This window comes from Stegostoma tigrinum, chromosome 28, assembly GCF_030684315.1.
Source record: "Stegostoma tigrinum isolate sSteTig4 chromosome 28, sSteTig4.hap1, whole genome shotgun sequence".
Taxonomy (NCBI): domain Eukaryota; kingdom Metazoa; phylum Chordata; class Chondrichthyes; order Orectolobiformes; family Stegostomatidae; genus Stegostoma; species Stegostoma tigrinum.
This window is the reverse complement of record NC_081381.1, coordinates 28,905,802-28,928,013: the sequence shown is the minus strand read 5'-3', so window position 1 is coordinate 28,928,013 and position 22,212 is coordinate 28,905,802. Positions and strand designations below refer to the sequence as shown.

At 40.5% G+C, this 22,212-nt stretch overlaps 1 protein-coding gene across 1 annotated transcript in view; it reads left to right on the top strand.

Moving 5' to 3' along the window:
* The window catches only part of acap3a (ArfGAP with coiled-coil, ankyrin repeat and PH domains 3a), a 309,102-nt gene that overhangs the window by 269,782 nt on the left and 17,108 nt on the right, over positions 1-22,212 (top strand). The window contains exons 11-15 of the mRNA XM_048561396.2: positions 15,280-15,392; positions 17,145-17,196; positions 18,521-18,621; positions 19,511-19,622; positions 21,023-21,231. Of these exons, the coding sequence (XP_048417353.2) occupies positions 15,280-15,392; positions 17,145-17,196; positions 18,521-18,621; positions 19,511-19,622; positions 21,023-21,231 (587 nt within the window). The remainder of the gene's footprint in view (positions 1-15,279; positions 15,393-17,144; positions 17,197-18,520; positions 18,622-19,510; positions 19,623-21,022; positions 21,232-22,212) is intronic.

Below are 22,212 nucleotides of genomic sequence, written 5' to 3'. Positions count from 1 at the left end.
AATGAGCACAATAATAGTTGCTTTTGCCTAAAGTCTATTTTATATCTATTTTCCCCTGTCAAAACAGATGATACTACTCTTTGCTATTGCTTGAAGCTGTTAATCTTTAACTCTGGCCATTTATTGGCAATCATGTTACAAGTTAACTAAGTTATCGAATCCAGTTGCCTTCACCTTTTAGCAGTTTAACAACATTAAATATATCTCCACCTCACAATTTTCCTTTGTCAAGGGAGATAGCACTCAAAACTAAGTCTTTCTTTACTAAAGCCTAAAGATGATCCAGTGTCTTTTTGCTATCCTTTGTCCAGTTTGTCAACATCTTTTGTGTAGTTTTTGACATCTATTAGTCAGCATTTTAAATGTGATCTCTCTCGAATGTTATCTGTTGAGTACCTGGTCTTAATGTGAAATCAAAACTCCTGAAAGTATGTTATAGAATTGAATTCAGGCTAGCTGATTAATGGTAGCTTCATGTTAACTGGATACATGGAACTTAAAAAATGTACAAGGTGTTTCACCAAGAAAGACGCGATTTTAGAAGGATAAGTAAAATTTAATTCAAAGAGGTAGGTTTTAGGGAGCGTCTCGAAAGAGGTGCAGAGTCAAAGGGATTTAATGAGGGATTTCTGCAAGCAGATGTCTAGGAAGCTAAAGTTGCAACTCTCAGTTGTGGGGTGAAGATAAGTGGGGTTTAATCAAAATACCGTAACCTGGGGAACACAGAGATCTCAGAAGATTGTAGAGTGGAGAAATTTTGGGGACTAGGAGGGCCAATGCTATAAAATACAAGGATAAGACTCTGAAGTCTGTCACAGGAGTCAATGTAGATCAGTAAGTACAGTGGTCATGATTGAACAGCAGTTAGTACAAAAGAGGCTAGGGACAGCAAAGGACGGGAAGGCCCGAAGTCTGTCGAAGCTGGAGGATGAACAGTTAGCTGGGAGAATATGGTAATAGTTACGTCTGGAGGTGTTGTGATGTGAATGAGGATTTCAGTGGCAAATGGACAGATACAGCCAATGCAGGCTAGCTAAAGAAATTTTGAAATGTAAGAATTCTGCAGCATCCAAGTGAAAATGCAGAAAGCAGATCTTTTAATTAGGCTTGTATCATACATTTTCTCCCTTGGACACTCAAACTGTTATATAATCAGGGTAAAGTGATTAGACACATGGGACAAATATAGGAGCACAGAAAATCTTCCCCACTCATTTTCACCCCTTCTCATTGTCCCAAAGACATGGACATAATGGGGTAATGTGCTTGCTGGTACAATTTACAATCCTGTGTTGCCAGTGTTGGAGATGGAGTTTTGACAATTGTCTTAGTTTCCAGCAGCGAATCTGCTGGAATGACTAAAAATGGAGCTCCCTGGGTCACTATCTCCTTGGTCCCCTCAACCCTGATTACAGTGCAGAGTTTCAATTGTCAGCTAGATGTAGATGAACTAACTCAACAATAATGCAGGGACTGTCCTGATCTATATAGAATGAAAATGTACCAGGCAGCATCAGTTACTCCATGTTCCTATAGCACATATAAAGTGATATATCATCAGCCTGAAGCTTTGATTTCACTGTTTCGTCTAGGTTACAAAAAGTGATTCCACGCCAATCTACATTGACTGAGTCTCTTTATCCAATCTCTGTTAGAATGCTTTGGAAATGAATGCAAATAAACAAGGATTTCTTGTTAGAATTGCATTAATCTCCATTCTGTGATAAAATAAAAACAATATGTCCCCTTTGTTTGTTTATCATAGAATTTTACTGTACAGAGGGAGACCATTAGACCCATTATTTCTGTACTGGCTCCTAAAAGAAGTACCCAGCCAGACCCACTCTCCAGCTTGTACTATAAACCCCTGACTTCATCACTTCCAAATATTTAACCAGCTCTCTTTTGAAACCTCCTGTGAAATCTGTCTCCACCACTCTCCGTGGCAGCATTTTCCAAATTATAACAACTGTTTAAAGAAGTTTCTTCTTATCTCACTCATAGCTTTCTTGCTGACAATCTTGAAACTCTGACCCCTAGTTATTGACATATAAATAGATGTCAAGATTTTATTATTATTGGTGCATGTTGCTTGTGCGAAGGGGTAACAGGTGTCTCAAGGCAATTAGAGAGCTTTGCAGAATTGGGGATAGAAGATCTGAACCCTTAATGGAATTGCTTTCGACAGTGGGATCCGGTGCATCATTTCCTGTGGATAACATCAATATTTCAGTGATTTAATACCAAGTGTGACCTTTAATGTTAACTGGGATTAGTTGGTTTAGGGATGGAGCTCTGGATGAATCAGATATTTTTAATGAAATTTGAAAATACTGTGGATGCTGTAAATCAAGATCAAAAATAGAAGCTGCTGGAAAAGCTCAACAGGTACTTTCCTGTGAAGAAAAACATCAGAGCTAGTGTTTCAGACCCACTGACCCTTCCTCAGATATTTTTAATATTCATTGAGCAAAGCCATCAATGTTCTCTTATATCAAAAGCTTAACTGTTCCATAAGTAACCTTGATAAGAGATAGCACAATAGATTGACACAATTTAAATGCAGCAGGCTGCTTCTTCTATAATTAGTTATTTGTTACATTCCAAAAGGCAATGATAGCCCCCAATGTCTGACCTGCACTTAGAACGAAATAACAAGGCAGAGTGATCAAGACATGTAATTAACTGGTTCTGAAAAAATTAGATTCATACAATTTCTTTTGACCTTTACCCCCTTTCACTATAGGTGGAATTTGCTACCACATTATGATGGGAGAGGCTGGGAAGGGTCCTTATAAATTGCTGCAACTCCAGAACGCATTTGCTAATCTTTACTTTCCGAGCTTTACCCGAAGTCTTATTTTTGGAGCTATTTTGTCTCCTGGCTTATTGTGCTATTTTGGGGCAGCATGGCCCACTCTGACACATCACTACAAAGCAGTATTTATTGCTGCATGTAATTTTAATCCCATATGTAATATCTCTTGAGAAATGGAGGAGACTGCTGCGAGTTTAACTCAGCCTGAACCACTGTCAGTTTATACCAGGAAGCTGAGTGCTTGCAGATACTAAGGGAGGTTGGTAAGCAGCTTGTAGCTGTAGAAATTCTCAGGGAGGTTATATAGTGTGTGTAGGAGAGCACAGATGGGTTCACTGGCTACATTAGGGAAGGAAAGTACGTTGTCCATTAACCTCAAGTTTAGTGACCCAAGGTAAGTGGTTGCCTACAATTGATAAATTTTGCTCCGTTTGGTCTTGTTGCATATCAGTGAATTATAGACCTGGCATGTTGTCTAGCAGTGATTCTATTGTGTAACAGACCAAGAAGTAATAGATCAGAGATAAATTTAAAAGAGGAATGATTACTGATGCCACAATTTCAGCCAGTGAATAGAAGGTGGGACTGATGAGCCTCTGAATCCGTGTCCGAAACTACAACAAGCAGAGTTCCCTTGAACACACTGGCTTATTTCTCCAGGACAAGATATAAATGCAGCAATATTAACCAGATCAAATCAGAGTCAGTAATAAAAATGAAATATTTACCATTGTGCCTTTTAATGGTGAGAGATGAATAAGAATGGTTCTACAAATACAAACAGGCAATACTGAAAAAATCTTATCAAAGAGGCTCAGGAGGAAATGTTGAGGGTGAAATGATGGTGCACATATAATCAAAGTGCAATATGAATTACTGTAAAGTAAAATGATTTGACTTAGAATGTGAAAGAAAATGCTTCAGTGCTCTTGGTGTATAAATCCTTAATGTTAACAATGCTATTGAGAGAATGTGTGAAATTTATCCCAATGAACATTAAAATATCTATCAAGAAATTACTTTCCACAATTTTAATCCAGGGTTTAAGCCATTTATTTCAAACAGGTTGACACCTCTGTTAAATAGGAGAGAAGCAGGATAATATGAGTACGTGTGTTTGCCAATATCCAATAATTTCTAGGTTGCCTTCGTTAATCCTCCTTGAGCCACTGTGCATTTCCTACCCTTCTAAGTTGAACAATATGTGCTCATTTATTTATGCAACCTGGACTGTTCTGGTGTATTTTCACAGCTAAAGATTCTCAGTGCATCAAATTTATGCAAACCTGTGTTATTTAAGTAATTTGTGGAACCACATGATTCTCACTAACATGTAAAGCTGTAATAATATGGGAATTGATTGTTCAGGCTACCGCTGATGCCTATGCCATTAGGATTTAGGTCATTCAGAGAGAGGCAAGCCTTTTACACTGTTTGAGAAATACACATCCCAAGTTGGTGAAGTGTTGAAAAACAAAAGCACTTGCTTCAAGAATGTGTCTAGCACTGCTGAACCCAGCTGCGATTACTCCTACTGTTTTCTTGTTCCCATAGCTACATTACACATCTACTGAAATAAAGATGGTCAAAGCAAATAGAAAACCTACCATCCAAAGTTTTAGAAATGAGAAAAGCCCATCTATTAAGATTGATCTTAATCCTACTAACTCACCTTCTCATCATATTCTACAAGTCACCCCTCTCCAGGAATGAAATCACCTCATATAGATATAAATTAGATAATAAATCACTTATATTGTAGGTTTTGATGGCCGTATCTGAGAACCTTCCTCATTCAAATAGCCTTTGAGTGGTAAATTTCAATCAACAGCCCTTCTTATCACTAATTGTACTCAAGGTGTTTGAATCTCTTGTCGTGATGTATCAATTCCCTTCATAATCATGAAATATCTCTTAGGAAATATTCTGTTTTCCGAATGAAATTAAACCTACCCTCTCTTCTTTTAGAGTCTTCATCTGCCTTCTCAGTTAGATGTAATAAAAAGAACAGGAGACTTACTCCTGGTGTCCAAACCAATATTTATACATCAACCATATCCCTAAAGCGTACGGTCATATTATTGTTTGCGGGATCTTGCTGTTCACTTTCGCTGCTGCTTTCTTACATTACAATAGTTGAGTACACTTCAAAATGTGATTAATTAATGAGTCCTGAAAATGTGAAAGACACTGCGCACATACAAGACTTCCCCATTTGTCTCCTATAAATTAAATCCCTGACATTCATAACAGTTATGACACATGATACCACATCAGCTACTGAGTGCATCTCAAAGTTGCAACACCAATCTCCGGTCCATTCAAGCAGTAGAAAGGCGAGAGAATTTGTGGCCAGGATTGAGCCATCTAAAAGACAGGGTGGTTGCTTTTTTTTTCTGGGGGCATCTTAATGAACAATGAGGCAGTGTATGAGTTATGACTGTGGACATGGACACCTGAGATTTCATGGTTGAAATCACAGTGTTGAGGGAGATTTGTGTTCCTGCATGTGAATCCATTATTGATGGCTGCTGCTACTCAAACACATTTGACATGTTCTAGGCATCATGCAGTGCACTTCCCAGAAAACAGAAGCTTGCTTTATATGTTTAAAAGGAAAGTTTGGCAATGGAAAGACACTGATCTTAAAGCCATTATAAGTTATTAAGGCTCCATCAGTTGAATCAAACTGAAGGGTTTTTTTCCAAGAAAATAGCATTTCCTTGTATCACAAAGTCTGCAAGCCTTGACATTGACATTCTTCTCAAATTGATGAATTATTGCAGTAAGGACTCTTAAAAGCAATTCCTTCCAGAAAATATGACGTCAGTAGTGAGAGATTAACAGGACATTTCCCCAAGGATTTTTTTTGTAGTGGTTTATGACAATCTAGTTTGCAGACTGTGATGCTCACAGGATAATTGTACGCCTTTTAATACAATTACAGAATTGGGCAGTAAATCCAGAAAGTTCCAACTTGGGGTCCTTACTGATGCCCCTCAAGGAGCACAGAAACAAGAAAATCACACTAAGCTGGTCAGCCTTATAAAAAATCTTGGCTCTGTGCCATGGGTGCAAGCTCCCTTTCATTCTTGTTAGATTCAGGCACGTGGGGCAAATTGCTAATGCCGGCTATTTAAGTCACCCTGCGTCCGTGATTTGAGATGGGTTAGTATTGTTGAGAATTAGTCAACAGGTTTTCCTGCAGACCCATTGTTTTGTAGTGACTGAATGTTGTTGCTGCTGTCACCCTGCACTTTGTCTCTGTGATGCTGACAGATTTTTGTCAGGTGTTGGAATCGGAGGATATAAAACAAGGACAGGTTGCCCTGGTACAGTTTGGCTGTGATCTAATAAAAAGGTAGTATAGGTTTGTTGAGCCAAATGACCTATTGTTGCTATATGCCTTAGAATGAGGGTGTAGGATCGTAATACCAATACTCACACTCCCTGATTGAACCATAAGCTGAAATCAGCAGCTGTGATCTGCCTAACTATACCTTATAAAGGCAGGAAACAGTGCCATGGATGAGTCTTGGTATCCACTCACCCCCATGACATAAAGCTGTTATCTCAGTCCAAATGTTATACAGCAAGCTAACTGTGCTTTCAGTAACATCCTCCAGCCATTTGTTTAAAGTTGTTCACATGGACATATCCTGGAAGTTCTTGAAGCAGCACTTGTTCTGCTCCAATATGGAATTGAACATGCAATGGAATTCCTGTTTGTTTTTATGTATGTGGAATTTCCCCCATTTCCATTGAAGTTATGGCTCTCTTTGGAGAATAACTCCAAAAAAAACCTCTCAGCCCACAATGAGGAATTGCTAAGCAATGGTACGGGTCTATCTTTTTTATTATGTTCTTGAAGGGGAAATCCATTATCACTAATAAAATGGAAAAATCACCAAAGACAGTGTCCATTAAGTGCCTTGTGTATTCCCACTGCTTTAATACTCTATGAGACTGATAATGCACGCAGATATTTGAAGGTTATAGGACAAGTTTTAAAAAAAGCATATGGGATCCTCAGGTTTCTAAAAACATGTTTAGAGAGCAAATGCCAGCAAGTTCGGCTTAACCTTTTTCAATCGCTGTGATATTTCAACAGGAATATTACGTTCCGCTGTCGCAAAGATGTCCAGGCCTTAGAAAAGATGCAGAACAGATTTGCCAGAATGGTAAACCTGACCTGCTGAGTTTCTTTAGCAATCTTTGTTTTTGTTTCAGATCTTCAGCATCTGCAGTCCTTTGTTTTATTTATCAGAATAGTAACCAGGTGAAATAATTCAGCTCAGTGAAGAGCCTGGAGAGACTGGGACTGCTCTCCTTAAGGGAATGTTAAGGGAAGATTTAATTGGGGTATTCAAATTTATGAGTTGGTAATGGTTCCAGCCACCTTGTTAAGCACTGCTCTTCCTATAACGTACAGGCTGCTAAACAGGTATGGGATGTGATCCAATCTGAGCTAGCAATGTTAAGTAATGACAATTAAGTAATGACAAGGAACTGAAAGGATGCCCAGCTTGTTAAGAGATATTTCAGAGGGCCACTGCAGCACAAGCTCTGCCTGCAGTTTCTGGTTGCCTTGGTGTGCCACAAAGCCAAATGTACCAATGAACTGCCAACTACCTCTACAACCAACTGGTGCAAGGTACAGAAGGCCTGAATCATTCAGCCCACTCACTGGTAGAACAAAGTGATGACCAGTTACTGCCACTGGCAGACCCTTGGTTCTGAAACAGTTATGAAAATACACCTTCCCAGTATGGCTGTCAGCGATTCTGGCACCACATGGTCACACTGTGGCACTACCACCATTACCACTGGGACAAACATGGGTGTTGTAGCATTGTAAATTTATAGGGATATTAAAAATCACACCAAAATCTAGCAGTCCACTGTGGGTGGCATGGTGACTCAGTGGTTAGTGCTGCTACCTCACAGTGCCACGGACCCAGGTTCAATCCCCGCCTCAGGCAACTGTCTGTGTGGAGTTTGCACATTCTCTCCGTGTCTATCCATTGTCTACATTGGTTTCCTTCCACAGTCCAAAGATGTACAGTTTAGGTAGATTGGCCATGCTAAATTGCTCATTGTATCCAGGGATGCGTAGGTTGGGTGGAATAGCCATGGGAAGTACAGGGTTACAAGGATAGGGTAGGGGGGGGTGAGTCTGGGTGGGATGCTCTTAGGAGAGCTGGTGTAGACTTGTTGGGCCAAATGGCCTGTTTCCACACTGTAGGCGTTCTGTGATTATGATACTCTTCTTTGTGTATTTTTGATAAGTATGAAAGCTGTGCAGTTGTCTGACCAAAGCCTTACCTCTGGGCATTATCAGTAACAACTGTTTTAAAACAAAAGTTTGCACTGGGCATTAAGTAGTGAGTAGCATCTTTATGTCAGGTATAGTTAAAATTACTACAGGCAGAAAGAATGAAACCCATGTCAAAAATTCAACTAACCTTAGCTCCAAAGGTAACATATTCTTTTTGACTGTACTTATGTAAGTAGTGACTAAAATAGGCCATTTATATAATGCACTGCAGTGCATGGGGAGGTACGGACTATCAGCCAGCACTGGGTCTTGTCGCTGCAGGCTGGAATTGTTTTAATGTGACTGCCCAAAATATCAAATATACAGTTTGACATTCTAAAAGGATTTCAGTAAATTGTATCTATTTGCAGATGCTGTATTTTTCATCTCTCATTTATTCTATAGTTTGCTTTGATTGTTCATGTCAGGTGACCAGCTTTTTGAATTTGATTAAATCCTAAACCTGTGGAAGCAGAAATGAAGAAGCAATTAAATTTTAAAAAGTAGTTTGTTTCTGCAGTGTTTTAGCAAAGGCTCTATGTTTGCCGGGATGTGGTTTTCTGGGCATTAGTTGTCACACAAATACTACTTGTCATGCAGGAGGTTATTGGTCTTTGGTGCCTAGTCCTCACTTTGTCTGATGTACAATATTAATTGATGGGAGTTGTGAGCGGATTACTGAACTCTGCTTTCTCACTTCTGTCCGGTTTTGAATTTGGGCATCAATTATAGCACTATCTAGCTTTCAATCTCTCTCTGTCTTCCTTTACAATTCTTTCTAATGTCACATTTTGACCAAGCTCTTAGTTATCTTTCTTTACATCTTATCCTTCGGTTTGATGCCCATTTCTGTCAGGTTGCACATCAGAGAAGTGTTTTGAGATATTTTCAAATGTTAAAGGCACTATGTAAGTGCAACAGTTTGATTCTTTATCACTGCTAAATTGGAATTCAGTTTACTCAGAAAAGAGCAGGGATGGAACTAGACCCTTTCTGATCTGTATGAACCAAGTGTATTTTGGGTAGTGCCATGATTTATTAAACCAAAGATAATATCTTCAATTAACACTCAGTGTAAGTGGATCTAACTCCTCTGTCCACTATTTTAGGTTTTGTTTAACCTTAACTAAACATTTATTTTAAAACAGTGAGCGAAGGAATTTGGTCTCAATCTGTTAAATGTTCGTATGATAACATCAGATGGCTAAATTTTTGCACCAAGACATTTCTTTTGTTTTTTTTTCTGTTGCTTGATTTTCCAAACCTTTGAGTGTGACCTTTTGTTTATGTTAATCTGAAATGTCAGTGAATGGTGCCTGCACACATCAATAAAAGAACATCACCTGCTCAGTTGTGTAGTGATTTAATATTTATTGACCTTACACAGTTCCAACTCCTTGATCAGAATTTTCCTCTGTTTGCATTCTTCTGGGACATCTGTTGTCTTTTGTACTTTCCTCCTCCTCCATTATAGGAGCTGCTCCATCCTATATTGTTTCAACACACAATTGTGTCCTTGTATATCTCTCCTGCTGTTTCATCAAGTATGTTTGTCTCCCTGATCTCTGAGCCAATGCTGTTTTCAAAAAGTAAGGTTTCCAGTCTTTGTCCCATTCCTTCAGTCTGGAGTTTATTTGCAAAGTATTGACTTATATTCTGGCAATTTTTACTGTTTAAATCTTGAGTAAATGTAAGAGCAACAGGCTTAACCTTTCCAAGAGATAGATGCAAATAATTCGTTAAGACTTATGAAATTACATGATGAGGTGAGTCATTGCAATACTGAGGCCACTCTGTTCACTAAAGTACTGCAAAACTTCCTAGTGACCTGGGAGTGAAATGTTGAACCCAGACCCTCAAACCTTTTGAGCCAGATTTAAAATAACCTGTGGTACAGGTGAGAACTTGAGCCAGGGCATTTTGTCAGTGTACTTCCCAATACTTAACGCATCACAAACACTCCTGAACCAGAAAGTGCTGGAGAAACTCAGCAGATTTGAAAGTATCTACACTGGGAGAGAAATAGTCAACCATGTCGAGTCCAATTCTTTTAAACTACTAAAACGTTAATGGCTGGCACTGCTGCCTCATAACATCAGGGACTTGGGTTTGATTTCATCCTCACTCTGTGTGGAGTTTGCACATTCTCTGTGAGTTTCCTCTAGGTGCTCTGGTTTCCTTCCACAGCCCAAAGATGTGCAGGTTATTTGGACTGGCCATGCTGAATTTCCTGGAATGTCCAGGGATATGCAGACTAGGTGGGTTAGCCATGGAAAATGCAGGTTTACAGAGCTAGGATAGGGGGCGGATCTGGGTGGGACACCGTTCTGAGTGTCTGTGTAGACTTCATGGACAAAATGGCCTGCTCCCACATTGTAGTGATTCTAAGATTCTGTGAAAACATGTCTGTGGGACAATGCTGTGTGCAAATTGGCTGCTGTACTGTCAAGCTAACAGTGGCGAGTGCCATTGAAAAAGACTTATTGGATTGTCACGTGTTTGGAGCATCCAGAGGACAGGAAAGTGGCTAAATGGGTGTCATTGTTACCTTTTGTGGCAATGCTGTCGATCTAGAGATGGTGTGATTCTGACCACAGCGTGCATGTCTGTTTTCACAGAGGTGCTATCGGAAGAAGTCTTACCACTTCAGCCAATATGAGAATTGGGGCACTGGGAGAAGTTGCCCAGTCCGAGAGAATCAGGTCTTCTTAGAAACCAAAGCAGATGAAATATGTGCTCACTGTTGCTGGGCAGCGGTGGTGTGCATCAACAACACTGCTCCTCACACGCAGCAGGCAGCAGGTCCATGCAGCAGCCATTCAGTTAGAGTAACTTGCAATACAACCAGAAAGCAGATCATTTTGGGTAAGCAGAGTATTACTGTGCACATTGAAGGTACTGGCGCTCCCTGGAACCAATGTCCACAGGGTGGTGATGGACCTGAAGCACTCAATGAAAGTCAGTTTCTGGTACCAAGTGCACAGTGAATGAAGTATATTTCAACATGTTGTGACCATAAAGCAACACAATATTTAAAACAGGCTAGCCAGACTTTCAGCGTGGAAGATAGTTCACTTGTTGTTTCAGACATTTCTCCTTAACTTCCAGTCTTTGTCCTTGAAAAGATTGTTTTCTGCGCTCTGATTTTGTTTCCTAAGGGTTTTCTCCTTTTTTTGCCCTTTTCCTGAAACAAAAACAAAAGCAGTGTGATTTATTCCTTAGCAACAAAGAATTTGGGGGCGGCTGGTGTCAGCCTGAATAAGCAAAGATGCCAAAGCAGGAGGAAGCAGATGGAGGTCTGGATCCATAAACAGTACCACTGCTGCTAAGCGTGTGTTGCTTCCCGTCCTGTCTGTTGCTTGGGGAGAGAGAGGGAGGGCGGGCTTGCCTAGGGGAGGAGCTCCTTGTGGCTACCAGCATGTGAAGCTGGATTTTGGTTTTAACCCTTCGGGCCTCGTTGTATTCAAGTGACTGTAGTCGCTGCTGGTGAGCAAAGGATAGAAAGAGTTAAACTTTGGGGGTGCGGCTGGTGTGAGAGCGCAGGATGCGGCTGGAGCTCCAAGCTATCACAGTGTTGCAATGACAAGAGAGTGACAGCTGTATGCTAACAGCAGCTTATTGTGAGGGACTAAAGGCATGAGCAGCGGGCAGATGGCACACTTCAGTGCAGCGTAGGCATTCAGAAAGGGACAGACAGGGCGAGCAGCGACCCTCCAAAGACTTTGGAGTGGCTTTAATAACCGCCCAACCGGTTTAATATTGTAACGTGAAATCTGACCCGCCGAAACCGACGTTTCACTGCCTGAAGATCTTCGGAGATGCATTTCTGATTGTTATAACAACTTTGTGCAGCTCCCGGTGTTTGGTTTCCATCGTAATTTTTTAAAAGAAAAAAGCGGCGTGTTTTAACGCGACCCCTTTGGAAGTAATTTTTTTTAAAAAATGAAGATCTTTGGCAGACTTGATTACACGCTGGTGAGTTGGCAAAGTTACATGGGGCGAGATTTTAACTCAAAATGTTGAGCAGAGTTGAAATGAGGCTCGTTAAAATTTAATTGCGGAGGACGGAGAATTAACGTTACTTAAATGTAGAGGGTGAATTTATCGTAAATTGCATAGTCTGAGTGAGCAAGAGGGAAACTCTGTTATGTAATATATGCGGAGATCATCTTTATCTTTAGTCAATATTTCAGTGTAAATTGGCAACTTTGAGAACTTCGGTGTGATTTTCAATCGAATATTGAATATGTCCGGGAGTGCTGCAGAATCAATATCTTGCATCAGTGAATTCCCTGCTTTCTTCCACTCTCCCCCCTCGCTACTTGAAGACACAGCATCTGTTTTGTGTGAGCATTACTTTATTAGCAAGCAGATTCCAGGCTCGCAAATTACAGCCACAATTAACATTTCATGCCTCGGTTTTGTGAACGATCGATATCTAGCCCGGGTCCGACTCACCCAGCAGAAGTGAAAACTACACAGCATCAATCTTTCCGAATCCAATCTGGACCTGGGGTCGGGAGGGGGGAGGGGGGGTTCCGAGAATGTATTGTTAAGCGTCGACCCACAGAGACAGTTATTGTGGGTCTTTATCGAGTCACAGAGGACGAAGTTAGTCCCTTTTGGTGAAATCAGACTTGCAGCTCGAAAAATCCCATGGAAACTCAGACTTTACCTGAATGAACTAGCTGGGCCAATGCTGAAAGCTCCTCTTTGAAACTATCTCCAGCACTATTTCTCATTCTGTCCCCATTGTACTTGGAGCATTGCTACTGTCCTGAGCAGTAAAGTTGAAACTGATTGATATATATATATATATATATATATATATATATATATCTCAAAGTACAAGGGTTTCTCTCCCACCTCCGTCTTCTAAACTTTGCCAGTGATGTGAATTTAATATGTGAGACCACGCGTAGGTTGCCGAAGCCATTTGAAAATAGACCGTGAGAATGACCTGAATGATCTTCTTTGATGCCTAAACTAAAATGAGTTGGTGGATGGATGGGTGCCGTTGCCTTTTTAGTTGTTAGAGCTGGGAGGAAGAGAGGAGGTGAAATCAGATACTCTTAGTACCACAGGGCAAGAAGTAAAAATTCAAAAATGGAAAAATCTGTACCCCTCTATCAGAATTCATGAGCTGAAAGAATCTGACCTTTATAAAACATGAAAAGGTAAGGGGTACAGTGTTTGCCTCCTGATTGATTAAGCTTGCCCTCCTGTAGGTCATGCGTAATTCGATTAACTCACATTAGTTGTGCTTGGAGTGGGCTGTGGACATATCCAATCAGACGGGTCCGGTCAGACCTTGTTCTGCAAAGTGAGTAATGTTCCTTGAGACTTCAGCACCATGGATAGAGGATATTTCCCTTTTCATTGTATGTTAGACTTCCCTTCGCTCTAGTTAAATACCCACGACCAGACACGGATTTATTAACATATTTTAAAATCTTTTCGGTAATTACAGACAACTCCCAGCAGGTTTGGCGGGTTTTGTATCTATTCACAGTATGCTGTACGTTACAGCTTCCTTTACTAATTCTAGAACATTAGCTTGCGAATTTCTGTTGTCTACGCTAACAATGATGTGGGTTTCCTGTTTGTCTCAGATGTCTCTTCGTGCTTAGTGTGTCATGCTGGGTGCTTTTTCACGGACTCCACTATTGTGAGACCTCAGTGAATTTTCACAGGTCACCCAATCCCAGGTAGTCTCACATCCACCCCTATTCCTGTCCTTGGCCAATATTCATGCATGGGCCGTGTTGTTATAGCTGTTAGGAATCCCCTGCTGTTTTATTTTTCTTCTCTTTCCTAGCCCTGAGTCTGTAGTGTCTGAACATCTTCCTCAGTTGAGGTGGTAAATAGTGGGGATTGAATGTGGGAGCATACTGGTTTTTGAGGGTCAACGCCACACTATGTAATCTATTTACCTCCTGGGCCCCATCTGACCACTGTTAAAATGCAATCCACAATTTCATGATGTAGATTCCTGAATAATAGCTCCATCTTGTGGCCTCAGGACACCCACTGGTTAGTATGAGCTACATTTCTGGGCTGTTTAGTGTTAAGAGAGCCCTACTGTTCTACAAAAATGTCACTGGAGCTTTCCTGACAATCTGAGCAGATGGATCTTTATTTTAATGCCTTGTCCAAGAGACAGCATTTCCAGTAATACACCACTCCTTCACAAATGTACTGAAGTGTCAACGTTGATTATGCATTTAGATCTTGGAATAGGATTTGGATCTACCACCTTTTGATGTAATGACAAAGGTGCGACCACTAAAGCAATCTGAGTAGGGCAAGTCCTAATTAAGACTTTGGCAAAATAGGAGGATAAGAATGTACAGGAGGTCAGATTCAGCACTGCAGGCTGTAGGCTGGAAGAGGCTGCAGAGATAAGATAGAGAGATAATGGAGTGATGCAAACTAGAACATGACAGTTTAATTCAATGTGATGTAGGGTGGGAGCCCAATGAATTTCAAAAGATGGACTTACTACAGGTTCAGAATGTGTACAAGATGAAATGTGAGGCATTGGAGTTTTGCATGAGTTGGAACGGTGCAGAATGAAGCTAGGAAAGCTGCTGAGATTGGTAAAGAAGTTGTCCTGAAAAATTAAAAGCAAATAAAAGTTTCAAGTGTCGGGACTGAGGAGGATTTGAGGTAGGTCATGTTGCAGAGCTGAAAGACCACAGTCTTAATTATGGATGAGATGTGATGTAAAGCTCTGCCTGGACAGCAACATTATAGATGCTCAGGCTTGTAGCATAGAGCTGATAAGAGCAATTAAATTGCTGGCGAGTTACATTTTTTGTGAGATAGATAAGATCTTATTTTCTCTGTTAAAGAAGCAGATTTGCAATCTAAAATCATCATGGCAATTATTGTGAAGAAGTAGAGCTATATTTATCAATGTACATATGGAAACTGAGCTCATCCCTGATGAGTCATATAATGAACAAAGCTACAGTGAATCACAGTGCTTTGTGGCTCTACACCTTTCCAGTATTTAGATGAATCAAGACATTGGATGTTAGCAGAGGACAGCAAAGTCATAAACCTTTGAGATTCAAAATGTTGTATGGTTGAATTTCAAAGTATCTGTATTTGTCACAAATATATTTTTTTCTATCCACAGGACTTCTCATATGATGATTCCAAGGTTGAATTCAATATTGATGCTCCTAATGGAGTGGTGATGGAAGGTTATTTGTTCAAGAGAGCAAGTAATGCTTTTAAGACTTGGAACCGGTAGGTGGTGTGTCCTTTCACTAGTGGTTCTAAACTGGATGCAGTTAATGCCGAGGTTGCAATAATGATCAGCCAAAAGCCTTTTGAGTTCTGTGCTTGATATACACTGATTCCAAAGGTAGTTAGTTTGAGTTTAGCATTGGTGCAGGCTGAAATAATGGTACAAATGCACCCTGAAACCAGTATGCACCTCAGGTGTGTTGTCTATCTCTGGTTTCTGCAACAAAATTGGATTTGATAAATTTTCATGCTAGTCCGTTGTCTTTTTTCTGTATAAAACTCAGGGTGTAGCATGAAACATCGTTTACTGCCATACACTTAACGAATACCTTTCCGCTAATCCAGTTTATTGTTCTTTCTACCGTGAACAGCAGTGTCACTTGTCAGAATTTGGATGTTTCCCAACCCAGTGAATGGTTTGTGCTGACGGAACGCAACAGACAATATTAGGTTAACCACCCTCTTCACACTTTGTAACCTATTTGATGTTGATCTGATCGGTTTTCAACATTAACGGGTGCTCAAATTCTGGTAACCATCCACAATCCAGCAGAACTATTAACAAAATATGGATGCCAATTTTTAAGAGAATTTAAAGAAACTTAGTGATTACAAAAACAGAGACAGATTCCCACTGTGTCTTGAAATTCCCATTTTAATTAGTGTTTTCATTGGATGGACCAAGGAGAAATTGCTGGTCAATATTCCTGATGATATTTAAACACTGTGCCAAATTCCCAGCTGATCACAGCTGCTTGTCTGACTGCATACTTTTGGTGCAAGTACTCACTCAATTCCCACAATGTTGCACTGTGGCAGTGCATCACTGTGTTCACTGTATATGAATCCTGGACTCTGCTGCATGGCAAACTCTCAAGCTATTTGCACCTTTAGAAACTGTTCAAAGAGTGTCTCATGACCACATTAAGCCCTCCCAGTTCCTTGTGTTTTCTTAATTTCACTTGTAACATCTTTCACCTGGTCACATTGGAATTTATGAGCTTCCCTGTCGTATGCTGGAGAGATTGGATTCTCAAAGCTGGGACAATAGCGAATATACTTCACTACCCTATATGTTAAGAGATACTAATTCACATTATAATGTATATATTGTAGGGCAGAGTTTCCAGTGGGGACAGGCAACTAGATCAAGGTCAATAAATTAGTCCAGTGAGAGAAATGCCAATTTTCTAACTTTTCCAGCAATTACAGTCATTCATCTGGCTTCCGCGCTTGAGTTTCCAGTCTGCAGTCTCAGGAAGTGCAGCTTTACATTGGGAGTCTTTTCCTCTTTATATTTCTGTAAAAGATGGGCATTAGTTAACTTTGTGATTAAAGCTGGGAAAATTTTTCAGCCTTGTCCTTTTTACCTTTTAGCTGTCAAATTAAGTCCTATGACATTTATCACTGGGGTCTGCTCCCACAGTTGCTTTGTTCTACTGTCCACTACGACAGCAGCCTATTAATCCTGTTGACATGAGTAACTGGCTGGCTTAGAAAATTGATGGCTCATTTTTTTCTTGTTCTTGACATATAGTTATTACAGATAGAAGGCAGCCATTAACTAATAGTATCAGAAATTCTATAACTCCCACCCTGACCTATTTCTGAAATTAATTTAAGTGGAATTGCCTATTGCTGGTTTTACAAAGTAACCTGGGAACTATAATACATCAGAAATTTTTTTTAAGTTTCCATGCGTTTGTTTAATTATGAAATATGATTTTTTTTAATTCTTAAATTTACTTTTAGGAGGTGGTTTTCAATACAAAACAGTCAATTGGTGTACCAGAAGAAGATGAAGGTATGAAGTTGACAGTCTGATGGTTGTTTATTGAGACAGAGACATTGGTGGTGGGTGTGAATGTTTAATGATTGATTGGTGCCAATCCAGGAGGCTACTTTGTCCTGGATGGTGATGACCTTCTTGAGTGTTGTGGGAGCTGCACATATCTGGGCAAGTGGAGAATATTCCATCACACTCCCAGTCTGTATCTTGGAGATGGTTTAAAGGCTTTGAGGAGTCAGTGGATGTATTACACACCACAAATTTCCAGTTCCTGACCATCTCTTGTAACCACAGTATTTATAATGTATTTTAGCTTCTAGTCATTGGTGACCCCAAGATGTTGATAGTGCAATACTATTGAACGTTAGCTGAGTTTCATTTCTGAAGAGTCTTAGCCATTTTATTTTGTAAAAAAGGGGGCTTTGCTTGTGTAAGTTGTTTTATTGATGTTAGGGGTTACTGGCAATGGAAATGGCCAGTAGTTATAGTTACAACAATGTTATAACTGTGCTAGTGTCCACTTTGCATACTGCTGGTTATGTCCAGAGGATGTGCCACACCCCCTCCTCCTCCTTCCCCCAACACCCCCCAGTACACCCCCCCAACAGAATAAACTAGTGCACTGCTCAAAATGACAATCTGCTGTTGTCAGTTCCCCTCCAACCACTCTGATGCAGAGGCATTGTTGATACAATATGCAGAGATGCACCTCCCTTCCCAAGGGTCATCTTTCATCCCTTAGCAACATTTAACAAGGCAGATGAGTGACAGATGCTAAAGTCTGCCCATCTTGCTCAGGGTTGCTAGGAGCCAATGATTTTACCTAGACACCTACAATCTTGCTAATCAGGTCACCTTACACTGGAGTTCCTATTTGTCTGATTACATTCCTTGAAGGGCCTTTGAGTGTTTCAGTTGATTTAGGAATTATATACACAAACAATTCATTGTCCAATACATCTCTAAATGTAGCAATTAGCAGAAGAGCAAAAATTGCACCAACATCAGAATGTCACAATCCTGTCCTGGTCAGTATGTCAATAACAGTCGGTGAAAAATGATCCTGAGCAATTATACCACCAAGTTTACAGTGGTTAGTTCATGTACACTTGCTGTTCCTTCACCCTAGAGAAGCTACCAGCATAGACTGGAGATTACATTCAAGGAATCTTCTCATCCTATTTTTGAATCTCACACTGGACAGCCTTTAGTTAATACTTTTGGTGGTGCATCATTATTGATGCTAATTAAGTTAGCAATTGAATGAAATTACATTCTTTCTCTGCAAAATCCATGATCTGTTGGCCACTTCTAATGATGGCTCTGTCCTAACATGCAGGATGCATTAACTGTGGTGGTCGACGATTTGAGGCTTTGTTCCGTCAAACCCTGTGAGGACATCGAGAGGCGCTTTTGTTTCGAGGTTGTCTCTCCGAACAAGTGAGTGAACAGCAGAAATGGCAATTGCTGTGCAGAATCTTACACAGTCACAACTTCCCTCATTGGTGAACCCAAATAGTGAGGGTCAGGTCAAAGCATCTTTGACAGGGAGATACTCAATGCCTTCTGTTCTGACATGATACAGAGATTTTTATACGTAGACTTAAGGTCTTTCTGTTCCTGCTTTAAAATTGTATCTTTGATTAATTTTCCATCTCTTGTTCTTCCTACCAATATGCATTGCTTTTTACATTTCTCTGTGTAAATTTCATCTGCCACATTTGCCCATTTTACCAATATTATCTTGCTACCATCCTCCTCACAGTCCACTGTGTTTCCAAGTTTTCTATCATTTGTAAACTTTGAAATTGTGTCCTGTATACCCAAGTTCAGGGCATTGACATACATCAAAATCCTACCTGCAGACCCTGGGTACTAATGTACTGACAGTGGGTGCTATTTTGGCCAAGGACTACAGACGTGTGCTGCTTCCTTGTTTTCGGTTTCCTGAATTGTACAGATGTCAACCCTTAATCTAAGTTGGACATGTCTATCCCCTTTATCACATATCTCAACCAGTGTGAATTAGATTGTCATTTGAAGACAAAGATTACATTTTTAATCAAACTCTGGAAAGGATCATCTTGACAGTCGCTTTAAATTCATGGATTTTATTTTCTCAAATCAAGTTTTAAAAATTGGGAAAGTTTGCTCCTTTCCCTTCCAGCAAAAGAAGTGATCACAAGGTTCTTATCATGTGTGTGGGAATCATTTTGAATGTTCTATTGGAGGCAACAAAAGAACTTAAAAACATTATGGCCTCTCGTAGAGAGTAAATATTATCCAGTCTTTAAGATCTTTCTCTGATCACGTACGTTGTTTTCTACAGGAGCTGTATGCTGCAGGCAGACTCGGAAAAGTTGCGCCTAGCCTGGATTCAGGCAGTGCAGGCCAGCATCGCCACTGCATACCGAGAAAGCCCAGATAATAACTACATCAATGTAAGTCCAGTGTAACCCTTCAGATGAGCTGTTCCACACTAAGGGTCACGTCAGCTGTGACGGAAACCATTTTTTGTTTCTTTGCCATCCAATTGTTTCCCTGATTAAGACATCAGAATGTCACAAACCAACCTGGTATCAGCTGCAGCTCCATTCTGATTATTCCAACTCTGACTAATGGACTCAGATTCTACTCCAGAGACCGAAGGACAAAATCTGGACTAACACTGCAGTGCAGTACTGTGCCGTCAGGATGTTAAACCCAGGCCCAGTCTAGCCTGTCCAATAGATGGTTATTCTTCAATCATATTTGACATGTATGTTGTCAACATACAAACATTACATTGAATTCAAGGATGTAATGTGCCAACTGTAAGTTATACCAGCAAGCAAACAATTTAAATTTCATATTGGTAAAGGAGCAAAAACAAACGTTGCAACTCATTCATCTGAATTCTAAGCATGGGCGCAGATTTTTCCTGTTGCTCTTGGTAATTCCACCCCCTCCACCCATGAGAGAAGGCAGAGATTTACAAGCAGTTACTAATGTCAAGATAGCTTTCTCCGTGTAACAGCGATCGGCCCCAGTTTGACCCCAATGTGTGCTTGTTCCACAGGGACAGGTAGAACATTTGCAACAGGCCACCGTCAACGCAACCTCTGCAGCAGAGACCATTCCTCAAGGCTATGGCAATGTCTAGCGAGATAACCATTTTCTGTTGTTATATAGATTTGCGACATTGTGCTTTGCATTGCACACTGGTCCGTGTTTCTGTTAAACCAACATGACCTCTGACTTGCTGTCAAAGTGCCGATAATTTACTCCAGTATCCTCAATCTGCTTGTCACCCCAGTGACAGTATTCCAGGTACAGGTCTTGTCAGTCAGACACGTGCATCTCAGATCAGAATGGAGTTGCTAACTGTAAACCTCTGACTCACTGATCAGAGCTCCAACCTGCAGTGTCAGCTGTTTCCACAGTCCCACTCTCAATGGAATTGTCCAGAAAATGAGCTGTTGGAAAACAGGAATTGGAAAGAGTGGGGTCATTTTGGTGTCTGCTTGCAAGATCTCTATTTAATATGTTGGCCAAAAGACTGCACTGACAGCTGAGTGTTGCACTGAAATGTCAGCCTAAATTATGCACTCCTCATGGCGTTGCTTGTCAGATTCTTTGATTAACACCTTGCAAGTATTTAACGTAATCACGATTTTACATCTCAAGGTGTTGTGGTTGTTTGAAGAGCGGTGCCCCTTGTTTGTCAGTTGATCAATATGAGGAGAGTTAGCTGCCATTGCAGCTCCATGTGGGAATGCAGTTGAGGCACACCGCACAACCCCCCTTCTCCCCACCCCACCCCCTGCCCCATGTTAAATCGAATCTCGTTTCTTACCGGCAGAGGCTGGACAGAACTGCATCTCCATCCACAAGCAGCATTGACTCGGCTAGTGACTCCCGGGATCGCAGTGTGAAGGGTGAAAGCATCCTGCAGCGAGTGCAGGGCATTGCTGGCAATGACCAGTGCTGTGACTGCGGACAAGCTGACCCTCGATGGGCCAGCATCAACCTTGGGATCACACTGTGCATCGAGTGCTCTGGAATTCACAGGTAAATTCCCAGATTTCTCACTCCCCCAGATATTTATCAGTAAGGGAGTCAAGGGTTATTAGAGAAAAGGCAAGGAAGTGGAGTTAAGGATTGTCAGATCAGCCAATGATCTCATTGAATGGGGAGCAGACTCAATGGGGTGAATGGCCTATTTCTACTCCAATGTCTTATGGACCAAGGTTAATCTTTGCCAGGTCTGTCCTTTCAATTAGTCGGAAGTCACCTTTCAAATTGCTCTTAAGCTCATGAACTTTATGTTTTAAAGAGTGTTGAACTCAGAAATAATGGAAGGAGTAAAATAAATTGATAATTAGCAGGCATTAAGGTACCTTCTTAACAGGAACATTAGTGTAAAGGTAGATGTGATAGTGTGGAAAATATAAAAAAATTGAAACGCTCAAGAAAAGTGGCAAGAACAAAATGGCATGCTCATCTTTTATTTCATATATTTTTAATTGTGGTTTGTTGTTAACTTCCAATAAGCTGTTTGAGTTTTGAATATAATGCCGTATTTTCAAAGCATCAGTTCATGAGTTGTGTATTCCTACCAGAATTTTAGTAGGCTGAGAACTTTCATAGACCTGCCAACAGCCTGTGACACTGGAGCAGTGCTTCCAGCATACTTCGCACTGTATACCCCAGCTGCTGATGGCACACTGATGTAAATCGCTGTTTTAATTTCCCTAGAGTGACTGATCACCTTGGAATCGGTTAAAAGATTAAACAAACAATATGTTGGAACACAACCCCTTGATCACTTTTTGATTAAATAGTCTTAAGTAAAAAGTAATTCCTATTTTTGGAATCCATATTTTTTTCACTTAATTATGATTTTAATATCGGACTTAATTTAAGTAGCCAGCTGCTCCCTTCAAGCTACTAGGGCAGCAGTAGTCCAGCGTTATTAATAAACTGATTTACATCTTCCCCAGACACAATGTTGTGTATGGCTGCTTAAAACTAATTGCTGTAGAGCAGTGA